The sequence below is a fragment of the Rutilus rutilus genome, assembly GCF_951802725.1.
Source record: "Rutilus rutilus genome assembly, chromosome: 12".
NCBI lineage: Eukaryota > Metazoa > Chordata > Actinopteri > Cypriniformes > Leuciscidae > Rutilus > Rutilus rutilus.
In genome coordinates, this window is record NC_140217.1 from 13,557,616 (window position 1) to 13,580,018 (window position 22,403).

A 22,403-nucleotide genomic window follows, 5' to 3' on the forward strand; every position below is an offset into this window, starting at 1 on the left:
TGATTCAATCTGCGTCTGAGGAGATTGTAGAAAGCTGTTATTTGCACATGCACCAGCGCGTGGCACACGTGAGTCATTACTGGCAACAAAACCAGGAACTACTGTATAATCAAGCAGCGCTTAATATAGTGGTATTATGCCAAAATACTTATTTATTTAGTTTTAAATGAAACCATTGTAATCCTGAAAGTATTCCCCCTTTTTTCAAAATGTAACTATAATCTGATTACTACTTTTTTTGACGTAACTGTAACGGATTACAGTTACTAGATTTTTGTATCCTGATTACATAACGCCGTTACATGTATTCCGTTACTCCCCAACCCTGCAAATGAGGAGTTTAAAAAAGTAGTTTTTTTTAGCAAATTAGAATGATGAATACATTTTTTAGATAATCATAAAAAATGTATTTAGTATTGTTTGGGCTTAAAGCAAGGATTTAGAAGAAATATGAATTTTGATTCTGTCTCACACGGTTGCGGAGTTATTAGCCAAAACATAAAGTTGATTATTATAGCGCCAACCTGTGGCTGTTTTTCAAACAATTTTTTTTTACGAGGTGCAAATATATGCATTTTTGTAATGGTTAAGCCATGTAGATTTGATTTGATATTAGCCGCTGAAATTTGATTGGTATCTGAGTCATATTAGAGGCTATGTCAGGATGTCCACCAAAGAAGATGCATATCATATGGTTGCAGAGTTATAATGAATATTTAAATGTAGGAATTGGTGGAATTTTATGAAACTTGTTCTGCATCCTCAAAATAACATGCCTTTGTGTTTCAAGTTTCATTAAGCTTGGATATTGCGTTCAGCAGCTATAGGTCAAATTGTAAAAATAGCCATTGCCTGACCAATTAATTAATTAACTTAGAACTTTCCAATGCTTCAATGAATCAAAATTATTTTGATAACTTTTTGGCAGCACCATCCCTAGCTGCTATGTACCTGTTTTGGTGAAGATCGGACCAATGGCCAAGGAGGAATTCGACAAAGTAGGTTTTTTGGGAAAATTCTAAATATACATTTGACTCAAGCAGAAGAGGCTGGCTTGACACAAGGATTCATGGAAACATTATTTTGTTTCTAACTCTTACACCCGGTTTCACAGACAAGGCTTAAGCTTGTCCTCGATTAAAATGCATGTTTGTGCTGTTTTAACTGAAAGCAACTTGCACTGACATATCTTAAAATTTGTCATTGCCATTGTCTCAAAATGCACACCAGTAATGTTTAATGTAATGTTTATAAAAGCTACTTAAATGCCCTAATTGAACTAAGGCCTAATACTGGCTTAATCTAAGTCATGTATGTGAAACCGGGCCTTAGGGTTTCAAAGTTATGATCCAGATTGCAAATTACCTTATTATACACACACCTAGTGTCGAACAGTTTTGTGTCTGTGCACCTTAGTAGTGGTGTACGATTGTGACCATCCTGCGCCCATACACACAGAAAAAGAAAAAGAAAAGGAAAGCTAAGGAAACATAAGGAAAAACTTGAACGCAAAAGAGTACACAAGAGTCTACAGATCAGCCAAAACATTAAAACCACCTTCCTAATATCGTGTAGGTCCCACTCGTGCTACCAAAACAGCTCTGATGCTTTGAGGCATGGACTCCACAAGGCCTCTAAATGTGTCCTGTGGAATCTGGCACCGAGACATTGGCAACAGATCCAAGTCCTGCAAGTTGCGAGGTGGGGTCTCCATGGATCGAATTTGTGTGTCCAGTACATCACATAGATGCTAAGTTAGATTTAGATCAGGGGAATTTGTCAGCAGGGAGGAGGAGAGCACACACTTTCCAATGAAAATATAATATATTGGAGTTATATGATGACAGAGAGTTAATAAAATGATACAAGCTTGATTGTCAAGGTATTCTTATTGTAACTGACCTAGTAAGACATTTAACTTTTCCTCTCTTACCTATTATTACTCTTACTGCAGTAATAATGACATTGTTTGGCAATTGGAAAAATGCAGCAGTGCACTGGTGATGACTTCAGTCCACAATAAACAGGGTCTCATATTGCACTAATGTTGCACTAACCACACCAAACATATAGTAGTGGCCAAAAGTGATGTACAATATTTGTATTTAATGAGGCTACAATTAACATGAAAATGCTTAAAACATGAAAATATGAGGAATAAAAAAAAAATATATATATATATATATATATATATACAGTATATATAGGCTATATATATATATACTGTGTATGGTGCTGGCATACTCTATATAGGCCTACAATGCAAAGCAATGTTGCCGTAACTACCCTTCCAGGCTCACTGTTGGCTGATTCAGAGGTTGATGGCGACCATTTTGGGGTTGACATCATTGTAGTGTTTAGTTGTGCCACCTCAGTTATCACATATGAGTCAGTCTTATGCTACGTCTCAATTCGCCTACTTATACTATGGCCTAAAAGTATGTACTCTTTTTGTGTAGAAAAAGTACATACTTTTGAGTGTGTAGCAGAAGAATAGACAAACTTTGGTACATACTATCATCTCATAAAATACCATCTTTAACAATTGCTCTCTGTCACTTAGTTAGACGCCCACGCATCCTGTCACATAAACTGACCTGTCAATCATGTTGTCAAAGATAAAATCCTCCACATTTAATTTAATTTCCTACTGTATCGGAGAGAAATGCAGTAGGACTTTGATCTGCCAGTCACGGGTCTTTCATGTGGAGACTCTCCTCATAGTCTTGCATAACGATACATTTAAAAGTTAATTGCCAAACGGATCTTTTTAAAAAAAAGTTGCAATGCTGTTGCAATGAAATATAACACGAATAGCATTACATCAATATTTTTTATCAGCTTAAATGTTGATTATTAGTCACTCAAACCCCTTTATCTAAATCTCTCTATTTAACCATCGGTCGCGCACATCCGCCATGTTTTGTAGTTTTCTGAACACTTTTTACATGTGTTTGTATTTCTGAACTGGATCCTCCTCCAAAGCGCAATGGGTTGTGGGCTATATTAGCTGTTATAGTGAGCACAGAAACACACAGAAACATCCACCGGAAATAGTAGACCATCTGGGGATTTCTGGCATAGTCTTTTCAACATACTATGCTTTGGGACACATTTATTTTAATATCGCATACTGTTTAGGATGGATAGTATGGACATTGAGATGCAGGGAATCTTTGCTAAAAGTTCTTTATAAATAGCTCATACTCTACAAGATAATCTGGCAGATTTTGGGCCCAATTCTCCCCTACCGACAATTCTAGGTAAAGTCCTGATTATCTTGATGGTTCTAAAGATTATTTTATCAGATTGTTCTGTGGTGTGAGGTGTGTTAAGAGAGATTGAATTTGTTTGGAAGAACATTGGGGCTGCACAGATCTCAAATCGTTAATATCCAACATGTTGAATATTTATGATCAGAAATCCTGTTGTGTGAGGGGACCACAAGGACAAATGCGCATGCATTCTGTAGATTGTCACGTGGAACGAAACAATACCCAATCAGAAAGCGTGCTGATGGAAGATGGAAGAATAATAATGACTTCATCCAAACCTTTTTTCTTTTCTTTTTTTCAAAAAGTTTTCTGTAAAAAGCCATCCAAACACAATTAACACATTTCTTCTTGCCTGTCATCCACCATGTTTGTTTACTCAAAAGTCATGTTTGACCACAAAAGAGATTTTGCAAGATTTCTCATGTTCACAGTCTGGACTGGTTGACATTGTTAGTGAATGGAATCTGTTAGTGTGTGGTGTGCTGTCTTGGTCATATTGGAACAAAACTGTTAAATCTATGATTTTTTTATCGTCATGTTTATGGTCTCTCACATTTTGAAAATGTGATAAGATTTTAATCAGGGTTTTTTTATATATCCTGAATAGTAGCAGTTCTACACTAACCTGCCATTTTCGCTGGTTTCAAAACACTAACTGCGATGGATATTACCTGCCATTTATTTTCACTTAAATGTAATGCTTTAAAGGGGTCATTGGATGCAAAATTCACTTTTATATGTTGTTTGCATATAAATGTGTCTTTGCAGTGTGTGGACACAACCAGTCCATTCACTCCTTTATTTTTTATCCTCAAAAAGCCTAAACATTCTCAATAATCAAGCCATTTGGATTTTCTGGCCAATATGATGTCATATTTATGATGTCCTTTAACAGTTGTTCACATATCCTCGGAAAAACTCCTGAGATCCAAAAGCTAATGCCAACGCATTGCCTTTGCGACTTACCTTTGATGACTTGACAACTGACCGCGGGCATTTCGCTCATGTTGGAGGCATCAACATCATATTTGCATAGGCCGTACTATTTAAATTCATGATTGGTTGACTGCCAAATTTAAATATCCTATTAAGCAGAACGATAAACTAACGTTATTATAATGGTAATTTCAAATAAGAGTTTCTGTTCAAAACGATTAAACTTGATTTTGTTTATGTTCCTGATAAAATGTAGTTTGTTCCCGGCCAGAAGCCCACTAAATTAATAATGCCTTCACATGCTATCAAAAAATGTCTACTTCCCTCAAGTCGTGATTACAAGTTTGTCACATTCAGGTGCTTTGTTGTTGGAAAAAATAGGGATCATGCAGGACATCTTATTAAAGCCAAAATCTATTGAAGATTTTTAATTTTTATATTTTTAATTTTATTATATATTATTATATATTTATTATATATTTAATTTTTAATAAAATGTAGCATCCCATTCGTTGACAACCATATAAACATTCACCGCGCTCTATATAGTCAACTTGCTGACAATTCAGAAATTTGTCAAAAACATGCTATTTTCACTGTGTATACAGCATAAAACATGCTTCAAATGGTTATTCACATATGTGAATATGCAATGCTTTAATGACAAGGTGATGTAGAAATTGTGGAAAAAAACGAATAAAGAATACCAGTCACAGCAGCAATCATTCTCCCCTCTGCCATGTTTAAAGATTATGGCACGCCCAAGTCAAAAACTCTGTATCAAAAGAGTTTCTCAGTAGTAAATATGACTTGAGAGGGCTTTCATGTCCAATTTCCGCCTAGGAAACTCATATATGATAATATTGAAAGCGTGTGAAGGCAGCATACTGTAAGTCAATTTGAGCAAGCAAGCCCTTTGAATCTACTGATCTTTCACCACAGTTCTCATTAATTAATTTCCTGAAGCACATAACACACTGCTGGTAATCTATTCAATTACAGCATGCCAAATACCTGCATGCCCAATGTGTGTCACTCTGTCTTTAGGAATATTTAATAGCTTTGATTGTGAAGCAGTACAAGATTTATGCAGTGAGTATTACAATGCATATAAAATGCCTGCTTTGCCACCCCTTTCATTCTGGATCAACAGTGTTTTCCCCTTATCACTGATGATTAGTTTCCTCAGCAGCACTGATACTAGATGCTTCACTTTCTTCTGTGTGTTCTATAATTGATGCATACCATCTCTGCATGGCAAAATGGCAGCATGAATGCATTAAGACTTCTTGTCTTCTTGTCCTGTTGTAATGTCTCATTTTGTCCAAAATCTCCTCTGATGATATCCAGACAAAGCTTGTACACAAATGACAGATTTCTCTTAAAGCCCAGACACTAAACTCATCAAAGTGAAAGTCATCATAATGAAAGATGACTGATGTGTGGCACTTGCGTCTGGGCCAAAAAGTTGCGCTTTAACACGCTGTAAAGTCTGCAGTCTTCGGCCAACTACACCAATCCTGCTTACCACATAAGTATTCGGAATATAGCTTGAGAAAAATAAGTAAGAAGAGCCTTTTGTGTGTGTGTGTGTGTGTGTGTGTGTGTGTGTGTGTGTGTGTGTGTGTGTGTGTGTGTGTGTGTGTGTGTGTGTGTGTGTGTGTGTGTGTGTGTGTGTGTGTGTGTGTGTGTGTGTGTGTGTGTGTGTGTGTGTTTGCCTGCATTCGTCACTTCCGGTTTTCTTCTTGTGCTTCGGTATAAGCTATAGTGATCTCTCTCACATCATGCAACATGCTCAATAGCCTGCAAAGCTGCCAACAGGGTTCTGACTCTGACTAGTACCAATGTTTTGCAACACGCGACAAAAACTAGGTTGACAGATGCTCAGTGCCTATGGCTTGGTGTGTCAAGGTCTTTACCATTCATCTTTCTGTCTTCATTAGTTTACTGTCTTTGTTTAACAGTTTCTGACTAAAAATTAAAGGGCAAATGCAATGCAATAATGCTTTTTTCATATACTGTCGGCATTCAGCAAATTTTAAACCTTTGAATATCTAATAAACATTTAAAAGGGTCATAACAATATGAGTTTGAACACTAACACTGTATGTGTTTGTGGTTACTACCACTGAGTTTGTAGGCTTCAGGGTGGCAACCTTTGGAAGTACTCCTCAACAGTCCAACTGTCATGATTCCTGTCTTGTGTTACCCTGGTCTTGTGTGGACTTTTATGTTATTTCCTGTTTGGCACCATTTTTTAAGTCTTTTTGTAGTTTTTCTTGTTGATCAGTTCCTGATTGTTCCCAGGTGTGTCTTGTTTGCCAATCACCCCTTATGTTTAAATACATTACATTACATTTACATTTAATCATTTAGCAGATGCTTTTATCCAAAGCGACTTTCAAATGAAGAGAGCAATAGAAGCAGTCAAATCAACAGGGCAACAATATGCAAATGTCGTGACCAATCTCAGCTAGACCAGTGCAGCACACAGATTTTTTTTATATAATAGATATAGAATAGTAAGTGTTAGTATTATTGAGTCAAATGTTGGTGAAAGAGATGCGTTTTTAGTAGCATAATACCCCAGTCTTATGTTGTCATGTGCATGTTATGTGCACTCTGTTTACCCTTACGAAAAAGAAGTACACTTCAAGTTCATTTTTTTAAGTATACTTAAGTAATGTTCAAGTATATTTTTAAGTATACTTTATGTAGTAAGTATACTAATATCAATGTGTACTTGTAAACTTGTAAGTGTACTATTTCAATACTGCTTGGGACTAAATTGGCCCACTTTTAGTATATAAAAGTATACATTTATGTGTACTATAAGTGTAAGAGTAGTAAACTACTTAGTTTACTATTTTAATACAAGTAGTAAATGTTTTAGTTTATGAAAGTAGGCTACACACTGATGTGTACTCTCAGTAAACTACTAGTTTAGTAGTTTATACTGCAAGTATACTTGTAAGTAAGCAAGTTCTCTTTAAGTGAACATAATATTATACTTATAATTTACTATTTATATATTATTTTTGCACTTGCAGTATACTACTATGTTCAAATGTAGATATTATTTTTTTATACTTGAAAAATACCTTTAACTGTACTTTAATTTGAAAAATATTTTATAAGCTTCATGCATCCTTTTTTATCAACACTTGAATGTCGGTAAGTTTCATAAAGAAAGGCAACATTTTAAACAAAAGAAAATCACATTTTTGTCAAAGACTACGCCTTGATCAGATTCAGAACGATGATCAAAACACAGATGGAGTAGATCGAGTCCAACACCCCCAAAGCTTCACAGTCGTTTTCTCTTCATGGGTTACACGTCATTTCATTTGGTAATATTAAGCAGTTTTGATTTACACGCTGTTTAATGTTTGATGATCACGTTATTATACATTTGAGTGAGCAATCTTCTATCACTTGTTTCAGCTTCTTCTCATGTGTTTTGATCCGGAGATTCTGTACTAGAAGATGGGTCATAGCGCCCCCTTCCGTATAACAGTGAAAACATGGATAGCTGGAAAATTCAGTCAATGGTGGGGAAAAGTAGAATTAGAGTAAATTCCCATACACTACCAGTGGACTAGCCTACACAAAAATTCAGATACGCAGAATTAGAAACATATCTGTTTTATATCAATATTCTAATCAATATTTTCAAACAATGTAAGTTTCATAAGACTGTATGAAAAACTATGTAAAAAAAGTATATTTAATAGGCTACTCGATCAAAAGAGTTAACACAACTACAAGCCTAGTATACTTTGAATACTTAATTATACTTTTAAGTATATCTCGATCAAAAGATTGAGTACAACTACAGACCAAATATACTTGGACTTTTCTCTCAGTATAAGTCAAGTACACTTAAGTGTAATTTTAAGTATATTTCTGAGAAGTACATAAAGTATATTTTTGAGAAGTATATAAAATGTAGACTGAAAGTATACTTTCTTATTTTTAGTTTAAAAGAAGTATACTAGTAGAACACTTGAATAAACGTATTTTTCGTAAGGGTAGTTGTTTATCTCATGTTTTGATTTCTCCTGTTTGTTGCCTGGATTTACTTTTGTTGTTTTGTTTTAATAAAATAGTCTCTGCATTTGGTTCCTCCTCTCTTGTCATTTCTGAACTGCCTCATAACACCAACATAGAGGCTGTTCTAAATTTACCCTCTTTTGTATCACAGCTTTCGTCTTTCTTAGGCATGGTGGAGTTTTAAATTAGGTTCTTACCATATTTTTCTGCCACCACAGATCCATTTTGAAGTGCATAATGGCATGGAGAAGCACTCGTCACAACACACTCATCCATCAGAGCAAATGTAGTCATTTGCAGAAAGAGAGGCTTTGGGAATGCTGCCATATTTTCCTGTATAGCCTTGCTTCCACTACAAGATGGACCACCTAGTCCGCACCTCATTGGTGTGAACCACAGGCATTGGCCATAATCTCTACGCCTCTAGGACTCGGACAGACTGCATCAATAATTTCAGTTGTAGTTTGCAACTATCAAGGTCAAAGTATTTGTGGACCTGTTGTCATGCTCCAATCCTGCTCAGGCCTTAAGCCTGGGACACACCAAGCCAACTTCAAAGAACTAGCAGCGGCGAAAACTAACGGTGTTGTCGACTCGTATTGGTTGCGTCTGGACCAAAAAGCTGTGCTTGAACTCACCAAACAGACTACAGCCGATTGCATGTGCTATAATTTTGTAAAATTGCCTTTTTGTAATTTTGTAAATTGTAAAACACCTGTGTGCAAGGAATTAACTATCTGTTTCAGCAGGTATCAATAGTCTATATTCTAAGCAGCGCTTGCTTACCATTTTGAATATCAGTTATGTTGATAACTTTATTCATTTTAAGCGGCGCATGTTATTATGAATATATTTGCGTTTTGGAATGTTCGGGTAGGATAACATAACATTAGATCAGTAGAGGTCTGTGCCGTCTTAACTTACTTGCTGTCTTTCATCACTTTCGCTTTAATTCTCGTGCATTGACTCATTCACTAAACTGAACATCCGATCAGAGTTCCCACTCTCCCCGACGGCCCGACGCCGATTCAACATCAGGCAAACTGGCGCTGACATTAGCACTGTATTCTAACACCTCCAGGCGAATGGGGTGTTAAAAGGTAGGCCTACAACCAATCCCTCAAAAGTGGACTGCGTGCACAACTTCTCCCAGACATATCTATACTATCATATCACTCAACATACTACCAAAACACCAACAAATCATGAGGATATGATGAACAACATTGGGCCAAAGACACTACAATCAGAATCTCAGACTGGGACCGGACTATTCTCCTCTCTAGGTCACTAATTAGTTGGGGCAGAAGACATGTCAGTTGGTTGATGATTCGCACTGTCATGCTAGTTGTGTCTGTAAAGTGCCAACCCCCATAATACCAAAGCTGTAAACTAGAGGATATGCCACTCCTGCCTGACATTAAATGAGTCAGCAGAGCTGTGTCACTATGGGGTGGACATTTGACAGGGCTGGAATTGGAATCACAGTCACAGTAGATCTCTCCCTACCCTGAATGCAGATGTGCCCAGGTTATCTAAAAGGCTTATGAGGTTTGTGTGGGCAAGGAAAATAAGTATTTATAAAGATTTATCCATATTACAATTAGACATTAGACACAAGATTACTGATTTTGGTCTTTCTTCTGCCTACTTATTTTTAGCACAGTCCTGGAGGTCTTATGAGTGGGATGGGATAATGGATAGGAGAAAGTGTAAAAGAAAGAGGCTCATAGTGATTAGAGTAATGAAGTTGACTGAGGGTTGTAGTGGAATAGATAAAGAGTTATTTGTCATGGAACTAACTTAAATGCTTTTAGCAAATTATGTAAATGCTGGAGTTATTGAAGAATTAGTTGGAAACGGAAACTATTGATTATGAAGGCTGAGGTGAACAGTTTAAAATTTAAGGCAGCAGCAAGGTGGAGGTTCTATTTGTTTATTTATAAATAAAACTGAGGGGACTTGAAACGCACACTATAGTCTTCACAATAGATTGGCATTCAGCCAGTTAGCCAACATTATTGATATTGTAAATCTCTCAGATGTGTTAAAAGGCAATTTATATGTCCTTTTATATAGTTTATATAGTTGTCACAATTTATATTAGGTGTCTTTAACTATTATGTACTTACATTAAAAAAAGAAATCCAGTGTACTTAATGTATTCATGTTGAATTGTAAAACACTTGTGCTGCTATTGAGATGGATATGGGTAAGATTAGGGACAGGTTTGGTGGTATGGGTATAGGTTTAAGGGTTGGTTGGAAGGGAAGGGTCAACCGTGTAACTATAGATGTAATCACATAAATTAATTACAGATGTAATTATATGCAGTTAACTAAAATAATATAATAAGTACAATGTAAAAACATGTATGTAAATAATAAGTGCATTGTCTCAAACAAGTAATTAAAATGTTAGACCAAAATAGTTATCGGAGTGCTCAGTCATCAAAATAATAATTTGCTGGACACCTGCTCTACAGCTGTACAACCCCATATTTTAGGAACAACCTGGGACTTTGAAAACTAGTGTATTGAGGTGCATTAAAGCAACTTTAATAACAGTGTTGTAGTATTATTATATGGGCCCTAGTGCAAAAGCACTTGACGGTTTCCCTACCACCCCCACACCCTCATTATTTATTATTAATTAAATGAACTACAAGCAGTTGCATAAAATAATTACAAATTAAGAATGTGTAATATATTGTAATATTAAGAATTAGGAATTAAGAATGAAATGTACTAGTGCAATATTACAGTAATGTTACAGCTGTAAATAAATGGTGACCAATTTTTTTTCAAGCTGTTTTTGAATTCTATGACAAAACTATTAATTTGCCCTAATTGATGTGTGATTAGTGTACTTATAAATCACACATCTTTTTTTAATGAATATTCTTTTTTGTTAAATCATCCTTTGTCTCAGTCTCTCAACTTTTCTCTCTTGGCAGCTGTGTGCCTGGTGCTGGGCTGTTTGATTTTCCCAGATGGCTGGGATGCAGAGGTCATCCGGGATATGTGCGGAGAGGAAACAGGAAAGTACACACTGGGAAACTGTTCAGTTCGCTGGGCTTACATACTGGCCATCATCGGCATCCTAGATGCTCTCATCCTGTCCTTTCTTGCTTTTGTCCTCGGAAACCGCCAGAACGACTTTATGCACGAAGAAATCAAGGCTGAAAATAAAGGTGAGGGGTGCCCTACAGATCACTGTTTATGCATGCAACCTTATAAAGTAAGCAGATAACATCATTCATAGCCAATCAATAAAGTGGTTATTGTTTGATATGACAAAACAGTTGCAGTGTTGCTGTGGATTTTTGTGATATGTTGTTTTTGTCATCTTGTTGTTGTTGTTGTTGTTGTTGTTGTTGTTGTTTTGCTCCTCTTTGGTAACTGATATGATGCGTAAGTAAGCTTGAGTGCCTGGGGATATTTACACTTGGCCATCATAACTATTCAACCATGAACAGACCCAAGTGCATTGCAATCCAATCTTAAATCAATTCAGGTTCTGGTTTAAGAAGAATTTCAGATGCAACTCTCAAATGTAAAACCATCTGCTTGTTCATGTCACATATTTAAGCTGTACTCCTTCCAAATGGGGATATGTAAGCATGGAAGATTGGTAGCCCTAGATCCACATGTGAGTGAGCAATAATGGATGAGACTTATGGAGCAACCGCAAAATTCAAACATTAATTGACGAAGAGAGTGTTATCATCAGCACAGAAGTGATGCATGTGCAAAATGTGCACAAAAAAGTGCAAAAGTTCTACTTAGAGGTACAACAGCTTGTCACTGGGCAAGCTTTCACTAACTGGACTCACGCAATCCAAGAGTGGATGTCTGTTTATACAGAAGTGCAACAGAATAATGCTTCACGAAAAATAAAGCACAGATGATGAACGAATGACAAGGAAGCACAACATTTTTGATTTACGTACTACAAAATAGTAATTACAAACAAGAGTTGGTTGTTAGTTGCCAACAGCACAGCAGCTCCAGACACACAATGACACTCAAACCCAGTGTTACTCACGTGTGGACCCGAATCAAAGCAACATCCTCGTCTGTTTTTTTTCCAGGCCTTCCCACTTAGCTCTCTCCAGCGCTGGACAGCGTTTCTAATATTAACACGAGTCCTAAAGCTCTTCCCCAGACATAACCCTTTATTTTCCAGTAATTTCTTCTGAGCTTTTCTCTTTTGTATTGTGTCTTATTTCTATTTCTGCAGTCTTTCTTCAGTTCAAATCTCCCTTTTGCTCGTTCTCTCTCCTCCACCGTCATACGCCCCCTTATGCTGATTGGCTGACACGTTTGTTGTTGGTGTCGGACTGACTAACATCCAAACAGCATATTTCAAAAACTACTGATCCCACCTTTAACATATTCCAAATCAACTAGGGAAGTTGTCATGGTCACATATAAGATTCCAGGAAGATGGGAGGATCTCCTTTTCTCTCCCCAGCAACTTAGCTATCCACAGCTGTCATGGCACACGCATGTCCTCTATCACCCTTGCTTTCTGCTAACTAATTTGGAAAGGGTACATGCAACGACGACAAAAATAAGAAGAGAGTGTGTGTGCACAACATCTGTGATTTCTGGGCCATATGTACTGAAAATCAACAAAAAAAGTTTGCCAAACCTCCCCCACCTTCCATGTGTTTTCTCTGCCTTTAATCTACTCTACTGTACTTGACCCCTAAACATAAACCCTTCATAAAATCGTATTCATTATTCATTAAGTGATAAAACATTGTCCAGCTCAGTTCAGTTCTCATATAATGGTGTCAATGCAGGCAGATCAATAATATTGTTGAATATTAAGTGTCCTCAACTAAGCAAGCCAAAAGCCAAAGGTGACAACATGGTGGTTTATGTAGGACACCAATGCTATTTTGTCTGAGCGGACTAAGATGTGGTATCCTTTCAGGTCTGTCAGGAAGGTTCTGAGGGCCAGAAAGACTGCCTGCATTTCCAGGCAATTGTTGTTCAGACATTTTTCCGTGCTCGACCAGGAGCCAGAAGTCGGCCTGCCCTCGCACAGAGCTCCCCAACCATTATTGGAGGCATCTGTCGAGACCACCTTCCTTCTGGAGACTGACCCCCGGTTCACGCCAGATTGGAACCGACAAGGATCCTTCCAAGGGTCCAGGGCCATGATGCAGCCGTGGTCCACCCTGATACGAAGGCATCCAAAACACCAAGTACTGATGATGCAGATGCTATAAGGCCCAGCATTCTTTAAAATGTTCTGGGGGGGGTGAGACCCTGACCAATCGTCAAAGCACGCACTGGTGTGAGCGTGGCCCGCATTTGGACCGAAACCAGAACTGCTCCCAGATTCAAGATTCGCTGGCTGGAAGAGCTCTTGGCAATGTTGATCCTGAGTCCCAGGCATTTCAAATGGCTGAGGAGCAAGGATATGTGAGTGTCTAGCTCGGCCTCCGACTGGGTCAATACGAGCCAGTTGTCGAGCAAGTTGCGCACTTCGTTCTGTCTCAGAGGGGAGAGCCAGTGCGCGAGACAGTCCGAATGGAAGGATGGTAAGCCACACCCTCGAACACGAATCTCAAGAACGGTCTGTGATGGGGGGGCTATCTGGATATTAAAGTAGGCATCTATCAGATCCACTGAAAGAAAAAGAAAATCCCCTGGACACACTTACGAGAGGATTTGTTTCAAATGTTAACATCTTGAACGGCCGAGATCGAGGGATGGGCCTGCGGCTGCCATCCTTTTTGACAAGCGGGATATGGGCCGGCGTGAGCTCACTTAGTCCTGTTCCCTCAGCCCTGCGACTTCATTGTTTCTCCATCTCATGCATCTCACGCTTTAGAGAAAGCGGTCTGTGAATGCAGCGAGGCGAGACTCACGCGCTCGTAGTGAGAGCGTGTCTTTGATAAACGCAGCCTGGCGAGGGGGCAGCCCCAGCAAGCGACGCTGCGGCATTTTGAAACAAACGAAGGGCGAAAAGATGCTCTTTAAGAGAAATAAGCTCTGTTAGACTCATCTGATAGTAGCAGGGGAGTAGCGTCATTCTAAGTCACCGTCAGCGGAAATGCACAGAATTACGCTTTTATAGTAATCGCCAGATAGCCGCAGGGGGAGACGCTGAATCAGCTTGCGTGCAGAGTACTGTCAATCAGCTTGCTCGCAGAGCGCCGCTCAGTAGCTTGCTGGTAGACCGTCAGCTTGCTTGCAGGGCACTGCTGAGTCAGCCTGATCCACTGCGAGGCTTGTTCGACGGCGAGAAGGCTTTTTCTGTCTTGTCATGGAGTCCAGCGAGGAGAAGATCTTCGTCGCTGAAGGAGAATTAATCTGAGTCCTTACGGTGGAATGCCTGCTTGATGGGTAGCCCCGCCCATTTTGGCTGGCTTTAGCGCCGTAGGTTCATGCAGCTCTGCTGTGTAGCCATTGTGTAATGATGTGGAGGACGCAGTAAGATCCAATTGCAGCTTTATTAGAATAATCAACAGGCAGGGTAAATCAGGGGCAGACAGAACAATGGAGATAATCTCAGAGCAGAAACAGAAAACAGCCAAGGGTCGAGGCAGGCGGCAGGAATCACAGTCCAATGAACAATCCGGGTCAAGACAGGCAGCAGAAGAATCAGAAGTCGGTATAAACAATCCAAGGTCAGTAACAGTTCAGCAAACACAGGGAAAACGCTCAGAAATTGTACGCCGGGGCAATGCAATACTTCGCAGAGAAGTGGAGTGTGGAAGTGGCTTTTATGTGTGTGAATGAGGTGCAGGTGTGTGTAATCAGTGCAGTGCAGGTGTATGAAGTAATCAGTCCAGGTAGATGCAGGATGGGAAATGTAGTCTGTGAGTGAATATGATAGTCCGGTGTGGAGTGCCCTCTGGTGGCTCTCAAGGGCACTCCAGCTGGTGACCGTTACACATTGGTTCGTGCATAATCATTGGCTCATGCAGTTTCACTTTGTGATTCTATAAGACTTCTAGCCTAGAAATCTAGATGCACCCTAGCGGCAGCAAATTTTATTTTGCAGCCAGGGTAGTCTAGCAACTCTCCGTTGGCTTTCGAGCTGGAAAAACGAAACTCTAATTAGGCCAATCACAGCGTGTATAGAGTCGACATGCGGGCTTAACATAATGACGACAGTTGCGATGGTTTCCTGCTACTTGAAAACAAAGAATGGCTACTGCTGCTGGCGAACAGCGGTCTTTCGAATCGGCTTTGGCTGCGACTCTTGAGGACTTGGAGTTAAGCTTTTCTTTGAGAAAATAACAAAGAACGGCACTGAAGTCATGCTTAAAAAAGGAAGATGTGTTCGTAGTTTTGCCGACCAGAAGCGGCAAAAGTTTAATCTGTCAACTAGCTCAGCTGGTGGGAAAACGCTGTGGTTGGTTGTAGCGCTATCCTATTGCGTGCAGAGGGAATTTGAAAGACAACCGTTTATCCCGCCCCTCGGATTGAGCCCTGCCAATGGTGAGTTCCCAGACCCAACATCTTGATGTGGGTCTGGCTTGCCAGGCTATAAGGCTTCAGTAATCAGAGAAAAATTTGTTTTCCCCAATGCAGCTAGTGACACAATACAAGTGAACCGCATCGATAGAGAACTGTATATTCTATTTCCTACCCCTAAACCTATCCATCACAGAAAACTTTCTACATTTTTACATTTTCAAGAAACATCACTTATTATGATTTATAAGCTGTTTTCCTTATAGGGATAAAAAAAAAAAATCCTCAGAAGGACAAGGATTTCAGATATTGTCATCTTTGTGGGGACATTTTGTCCCCATATAGGGTTTACCAGGACCACACACACACACACACACACACACACACACATATACACACCTTACTAAATAACCACTTCTATTCTGTCTTCACAGATTTGGCAGTATCCAGGGTAAGTTGTCCTGCTGCTATGAATCTTGTGGTTGTGTGAAGTTCTTGTAAAAAGTCTTGTAGTCTTGTAGTACCTTCCTTACTATATGTACTCTTTGTTGTCATGGTTAGAAATTAGCTTAGATTATTTAATCCCCATTTTAGCACACATATTATTTATGAATGTCACTTAATGGGTAGACAATAAACAAAAAAAATCATAGCAAGACATTTATTGTTTATAGCAGGAAAAGACTGCATGAAAAAAAGTGCATGTGTCAAAACCTATGTTGCAGAGCATGGAAGTAAATATCTGTCCTGTCCTGTTCTATACTACATGAATATGCCTTTTGAGTCTAACATGTACAAGACTATTATATTATAAAACATTGTAAACCAAAATGATAAGTAAACGTTTCCCTGTGCTAATGAAAGCTTCTACAGTATACAAAAGCATTTAACACACAGGCACACACAATATTATATTTGCAGTGTTAAAGGACAAGTTCGGTATTTTACACTTAAAGCCCTGTTTTCAGATAGTTTCTGATGAAATAGAACGGTTAAGATTGAAATTTGGACACATATGCTGCTGGCCCGAGAATTTTCGGTTTCTGTGGTAGCATCCCCCCACCTCCACAATGGTTGCATAGGTGCACTGGAACAATCCTTCCTAAAACACATTAAACTTTCGTTTACAAAGACGTGAAACTCACCGAGTGGTCAGGGGTGTTCACTGATATGCTCACACAAAAATCGCTGTCTATATATTTTTACTTACTTACATCAATTGCTCGATCAATATTATCATCACATATTTTACATTTACATTTTTAACTGTAGGTACCACAAACAATTTAATATAGGTAAGTTTGTGTATATTTTACATGTAGTAGGCTATAATACTGTATGTGCTGCTTATAAACACCAAACAGATAATGATTTATGAAACAGATCTTTACTCATCTCACTTGCACAAAATAAATGCAGTAATAGAAAGCATAGAAACGCACAAGTGGAATACACTGAAAATGATATGCATTTAAAAATTTGGTCGGGTTGAACTGGGCGCAACTACCCAGTGTCAGAGGGGTATGCAGCAACAATTTTGGCCCCAATTTATGGTCCATTAAAGGAGAACTCCGGTCAATTTTAACATTGAGCTCATTTTTTTGTAAATTTGGAGTGCTGTCAATACAGAGAACAACGACAAAAATCGGTGTTGCCTACACCGTGTTATCCTCTTTTTAAAATTTGCACCCTGTTGACTTCAATGGGGCAAGTTTTAAACCTGCTTTTAGCCTCTTAACATCCTTGATGTGTCATTACAAGTGCACAGCTAATGTGAGTGATTCCTTCAGAGTGAACACGGGTGAATCTGACTGCAGTAGATGTGAAAGATATAATAGAAATTATGTTATTTCAGCCAGCGCACATACCTGTATTTTCTTCCTGTTTTCGGTCGAAGTCCATAGTAATCGATTGTCGAGTTCACGCGCGTGATCATAGGTAACTAAACCTATGCGTGTGAACTCGACAATCGACTACTGTGGACTTCAACCGAAAACAGGATGTAAATACAGGTATGTGCGCTGGCTGAAATAACATCATTTTTATTAATATCTTTCACATCTACTCCAGTCAGATTCACCCGTGATCACTCTGAAGGAATCACTCACATGGCTGGGCACTTGTAATGACACATCAAGGATGTTAAGAGGCTAAAAGCAGGTTTAAAACTTGCCCCATTGAAGTCAACAGGGTGCAAATTTTAAAAAGAGGATAACACGGTGTAGGCAACACTGATTTTTGTCGTTGTTCTCTGTATTGACAGCACTCCAAATTTACAGAAAAATGAGCTCAATGTTAAAATTGACCGGAGTTCTCCTTTAAGACAAAGACAAAAAAAATAGCCTAGTAGATGTATCGGCCCAAAAAGCACGTCGGCCCACAGGGAATCTCCTAGCCTACATGCGTGGACGTCACACTTTAAATCCCACCTGTTGCCTTTGACCATCCACTTATTTAGCTGCTGGCGCATCAATTGACATGCCATCTCCTTTTCCCTCTTTCTTTTTCTATTTTTAATCCCGACAGCTTTTTTGCTTTATCCATCTTTTTCGACTCGTACCTGCTCGCTCAGCGCTCACGGCGCCCCCGCCTGCTTCCGATATTATCCCCCCTTCTCTCTATGTCAAAATTCTATGATGGAATCTTATGAATATCCTACTCTAGTCTGTTAGTCATCTAAAAAGTTATATAACATTGAAGAAATGCAGAAATTATTTAGAAACGCACAACAGCAGCTACGTATAGTTTTTTAAAATATTTTTCTTTACCATCGCTTTGGCGCCCCACTGGTGCTGCGCCCCTATGCGCCGCATATAGCGCATACCCACTTTTTGCGCCACTGTCATCCCTCCGGATCTTCTGCATCCACTCAGCCCGTCCCGTGGCGTCAAAGGGGAATGCATGAAAGCTGACTTAACTGTTGTAACGTGACGAAATGGTACATAAAGGCACACAACGATGAAGTGCTGAAAGGCCTTCACCCTCTGAAAGGCAAGTCTCTCTTGAATCCTTAAAAGACTCATTGTGAAAAAATATCTCTGTGGTAATGGAACTCGGTCGCTGTTGTCTCTCGCTCTCGCTGTCAGATCACCGGAAGTACTGGCCCGCACACTCAATTTCGAACGTCAACGGTCGCCGTGCACGGAGCGAATAGGGGTTATGCGCAACATTCTTCCGGGTTCTACAAAACAGGTTTAACTACTTCCGGCCGTCAGCTACTGAGGTAAACACAGCGTAGTAATGGCGACCTTCTATAGCCGGTGTTTACAGGAGCTGCCCCTAATATCAATTTCAGATGTACACCGTATTGCCAAACGGACGTCCAGAGCCCAGAGTACTCTGTTAGACAAGGGATTTAAGTTTTACTCATTTATTCATAATTATGAAGGTATGTAGTATAATTATGTAGCTTTTGCTAATGGCACCCGATATAGCGTTAGCTAACTATCAGTAAACAGTTAGTTAGTTTAGACTTGTATGCTATCAGTAGTTTAGCCTTTTATTTTTGCTCGCAGACGAATAAAACAATCAAATGAAGACTGCATTTTAGCGATGGGTTATAGTACCAACAGTATAATTACTACGATGTCCTGTGTGTTTATGCTGGTCAACCTTCAATTATGTATTTTTGACCCGCGGCGCCCCTTCCCGTTCCCGTCCGAGGTCTCGGTGTGTTCAGACCCTGTCCCCCGCCGTCCGGCGGGCTCCCTCGGGGGGCCGGGTCCCCGGTGTCGCTGGTGCCGAGGCGGGCTCTCCGGGGACCAGGGGAATCCGACTGTTTAATTAAAACAAAGCATCGCGAAGGCCCGCGTTGGGTGTCGACGCAATGTGATTTCTGCCCAGTGCTCTGAATGTCAAAAGTTAAGAAATTCAATGAAGCGCGTGTAAACGGCAGGAGTAACTATGACTCTCAATTTTCCCCGACACAGAGCAGATCGGCACACAACAAAAACTGCTGTTTGGATGTTCTCGTTTCTGAAATTTCAACATTCGTGACATTTTAATTAAAGTTTGATCAGAAATAAGAATTTTATTATAATAAGCGAACATTAACAGTTACCTCAGAGATCACCTACCGCTGCAGATGTGTACGGAAGTGAAATGCGGAAATGCTTAGACCTGTTTTCCGGTTCGAACGCTGGGTGCTCTGCATAACCCCTATTGTAGTACAGTTTAACTTCGCTGTCTCTTATCAATAGGGCTTGGGCGTCGTGATGTCATTACTTGGCGTGGCGGCCATGTTGATGGCCTCACGAATGTAAACATACAGCAAGTCGAACGAGGAGAAGCAGAGTTGGGAGAAAGAAAAAAGATGTTAAAGTCCCGAAAAGGATGTGGAATTTACGGGGATGCGTTAAATAGGGAAGCCAGGGACCGGTATGTGGACAAAATCGGCAAAAAAGTGTAGTTAGTAGCTGTCAACCCTCCCGTTTTTTCCGGGTTTCTCGCGTATTTGAGCTCTTTTCCCGCTGTCTTCCCGTTTTAGTATTTTCCTATAAAATATCCCGAAAATGAAAATTTCAACATTCATCTTTCTGTTGCTATCCCTCTGCTGACAGCAGAAATTCGTACTACAAAACTGCTGCATTAACTAAGCGAGTTGTGAAGCTAAGTCTAACGTGACTTTGCTTACAGATTGGCGTGAAATCGTGCTCTCACAACATCCACGCTGTTATCTTAAAAAGGCCAATATCACACTAAGGTTGCCTTCAAGTAAGCAAAACGATGCTTTGAAAACATCTGTTTCGCTGGAAGGGCAAGGGGGTAGCAACAGGACAATAGTACAGAGACTGACAGGTCCGATGAAAGGGCTAACGTTAATGTTATGAGAGTAAGTTATTAAAATACGGGATATTTTACAGGAAAATTTGTCCACATACCGGTCCCTGGCTTCCCTATTTAACGTATCCCGGTAAATTCCACATCCTTTTCGGGATTTTAACATCTTTTTTCTTTCTCCCAACTCTGCTTCTCCTCGTTCGACTTGCTGTATGTTTACATTCGTGAGGCCATCAACATGGCCGCCACGTCCCAGAATGCAACGCGGCGCCCAAGCCCTATTGATCCATTCCCTCCAAAAACTAAGCATGCAATCATAGCATGTAGCTTTAATCTTTAACAAGGAACTTCATACATGGAATATTTACTGATTCTGTCGGTTCCAGTGATTATGAAATGGTGTTTTACTCTCCTTTGTTTTGTTCTTTTGTGTGTACTATAAATTCCTTGGCAATAGCATAACTATTGTGTGTTTAGGTGAAGCAGTCACACTTGGTCATTTCACATTGTTATGCATTCACATGCAGTCCTACTTATTAAAGCAGTGCTTCTCAAACCTGCCCTTGGGACCCCAGCACTGCTCACTGTGTATATCTCTCTTATCAGGCACCCAATGCAAGTCTTGCATTCTCTGCTAATGAACTGATGAGTTGAATCAGGCGTGTTGAGGGAGAAATATAGGACAGGTTTGAGAAGCACTGTATTAGATGACCTGGAAAATGTTTCAATCAGTGGTGTAGTCCTTAAAAAAATAGTGATGTACTATTAACCAGTGCCTTAAAGTCAACACTCCCCACTAGGGGTGTAAAGATTCAATCAGCTCACAATTTGATTAAATTCATGATGCTGGGGTACACAATGCGATTATCTTACAATGCTTATAATATATAGGCTATATATTTTTTTTAAATGTATTTCTGAAACACTCAGACACTGTTTTTTTCTTCCAGTCAAAGCTAAATCTACTTTTAAAAATGACAGACCTTAAAATTAAAATGTTAGAAAAAAAAATCTTCAAACAGTATTGTTCGAACATATTCAGTGTTTAATTTCTAGTCTTTAAATTGAACTTTCAAAGCGTTTGTCACTGAAAAAAGCTGAGGACTGCAGATAAATATGATCCTCTTCTGAGTGCTTTACCTACAGGTTTTTGTGGGGGGTCTTTTTGGTCATTTTAGTAACAATCACATTCTACAGCCAAATCAACTCTCAAAAAATTCAAATAGTAACAACGGCACTTGTATAAAAACTTGTGTGTATAGCCAAAATGAACAACTATTTGTTAAACTGTTTATCTTCTCCAAGTATAGGCTGGATTTGATGAATACTTTTATGTTTATAGGTTTGTCTGTGTGTAGTCCCATCCTGCATAATAAAATGACAGAAATTATAGGGATAGTTCACAAAAAAAGAAAATTCTGTCATCATGTATACACCCATTTTCTCCTCATTCCAAACCTGTATGCACTGGTAGCCAAACAGTTTTGGTGACCATTGACTTCAACTGTATGGAAGAAAGGGGGAAAAAACACTACAAATATTCTCAAAAATATTTCTCAAAATATCTTGTTTTATGTTCCACAGAAGAAAGAAAAGCAAATATTTGGGTGACCTATTCGATTAAATTGACATCCTCAAAAAAGTCTCCATCTTTATCATCCTCAAACTCTCAATCCAATGGCTAATTTCTGTACTTTACTTTCATTAACTCAGTTTTGCCATTAAACTCTGCAACCACCCAGTGCTTAAGTTTGAGTTGGATGCTGCTGGATCCTGTTCCAGAAAATGTCAAATTTTGGAATTTGGTGTTCTGGCATTTGTTTTTAAACAATCCGGCATTAAAGGAATAGTTATCATTTCATCATATCATGCCATCATTTACTCACCTTCAAGCCTGTATGAATTTCTTTGTTCTACT

At 39.2% G+C, this 22,403-nt stretch overlaps 1 protein-coding gene across 3 annotated transcripts in view; it reads left to right on the top strand.

Moving 5' to 3' along the window:
* lhfpl4a (LHFPL tetraspan subfamily member 4a) overlaps window positions 1-22,403 on the top strand; it is a 79,944-nt gene that overhangs the window by 43,529 nt on the left and 14,012 nt on the right. Inside the window, exons 2-3 of one of the 3 annotated variants that reach the window (XM_084427007.1) lie at window positions 11,221-11,457; window positions 16,141-16,157. In XM_084427007.1, the coding sequence (XP_084283133.1) occupies window positions 11,221-11,457; window positions 16,141-16,157 (254 nt within the window). Of the gene's footprint in view, window positions 1-11,220; window positions 11,465-16,140; window positions 16,158-22,403 lie in introns of all 3 variants that reach the window. The other 2 variants (XM_084427006.1, XM_084427008.1) reach the window with 2 other exon arrangements.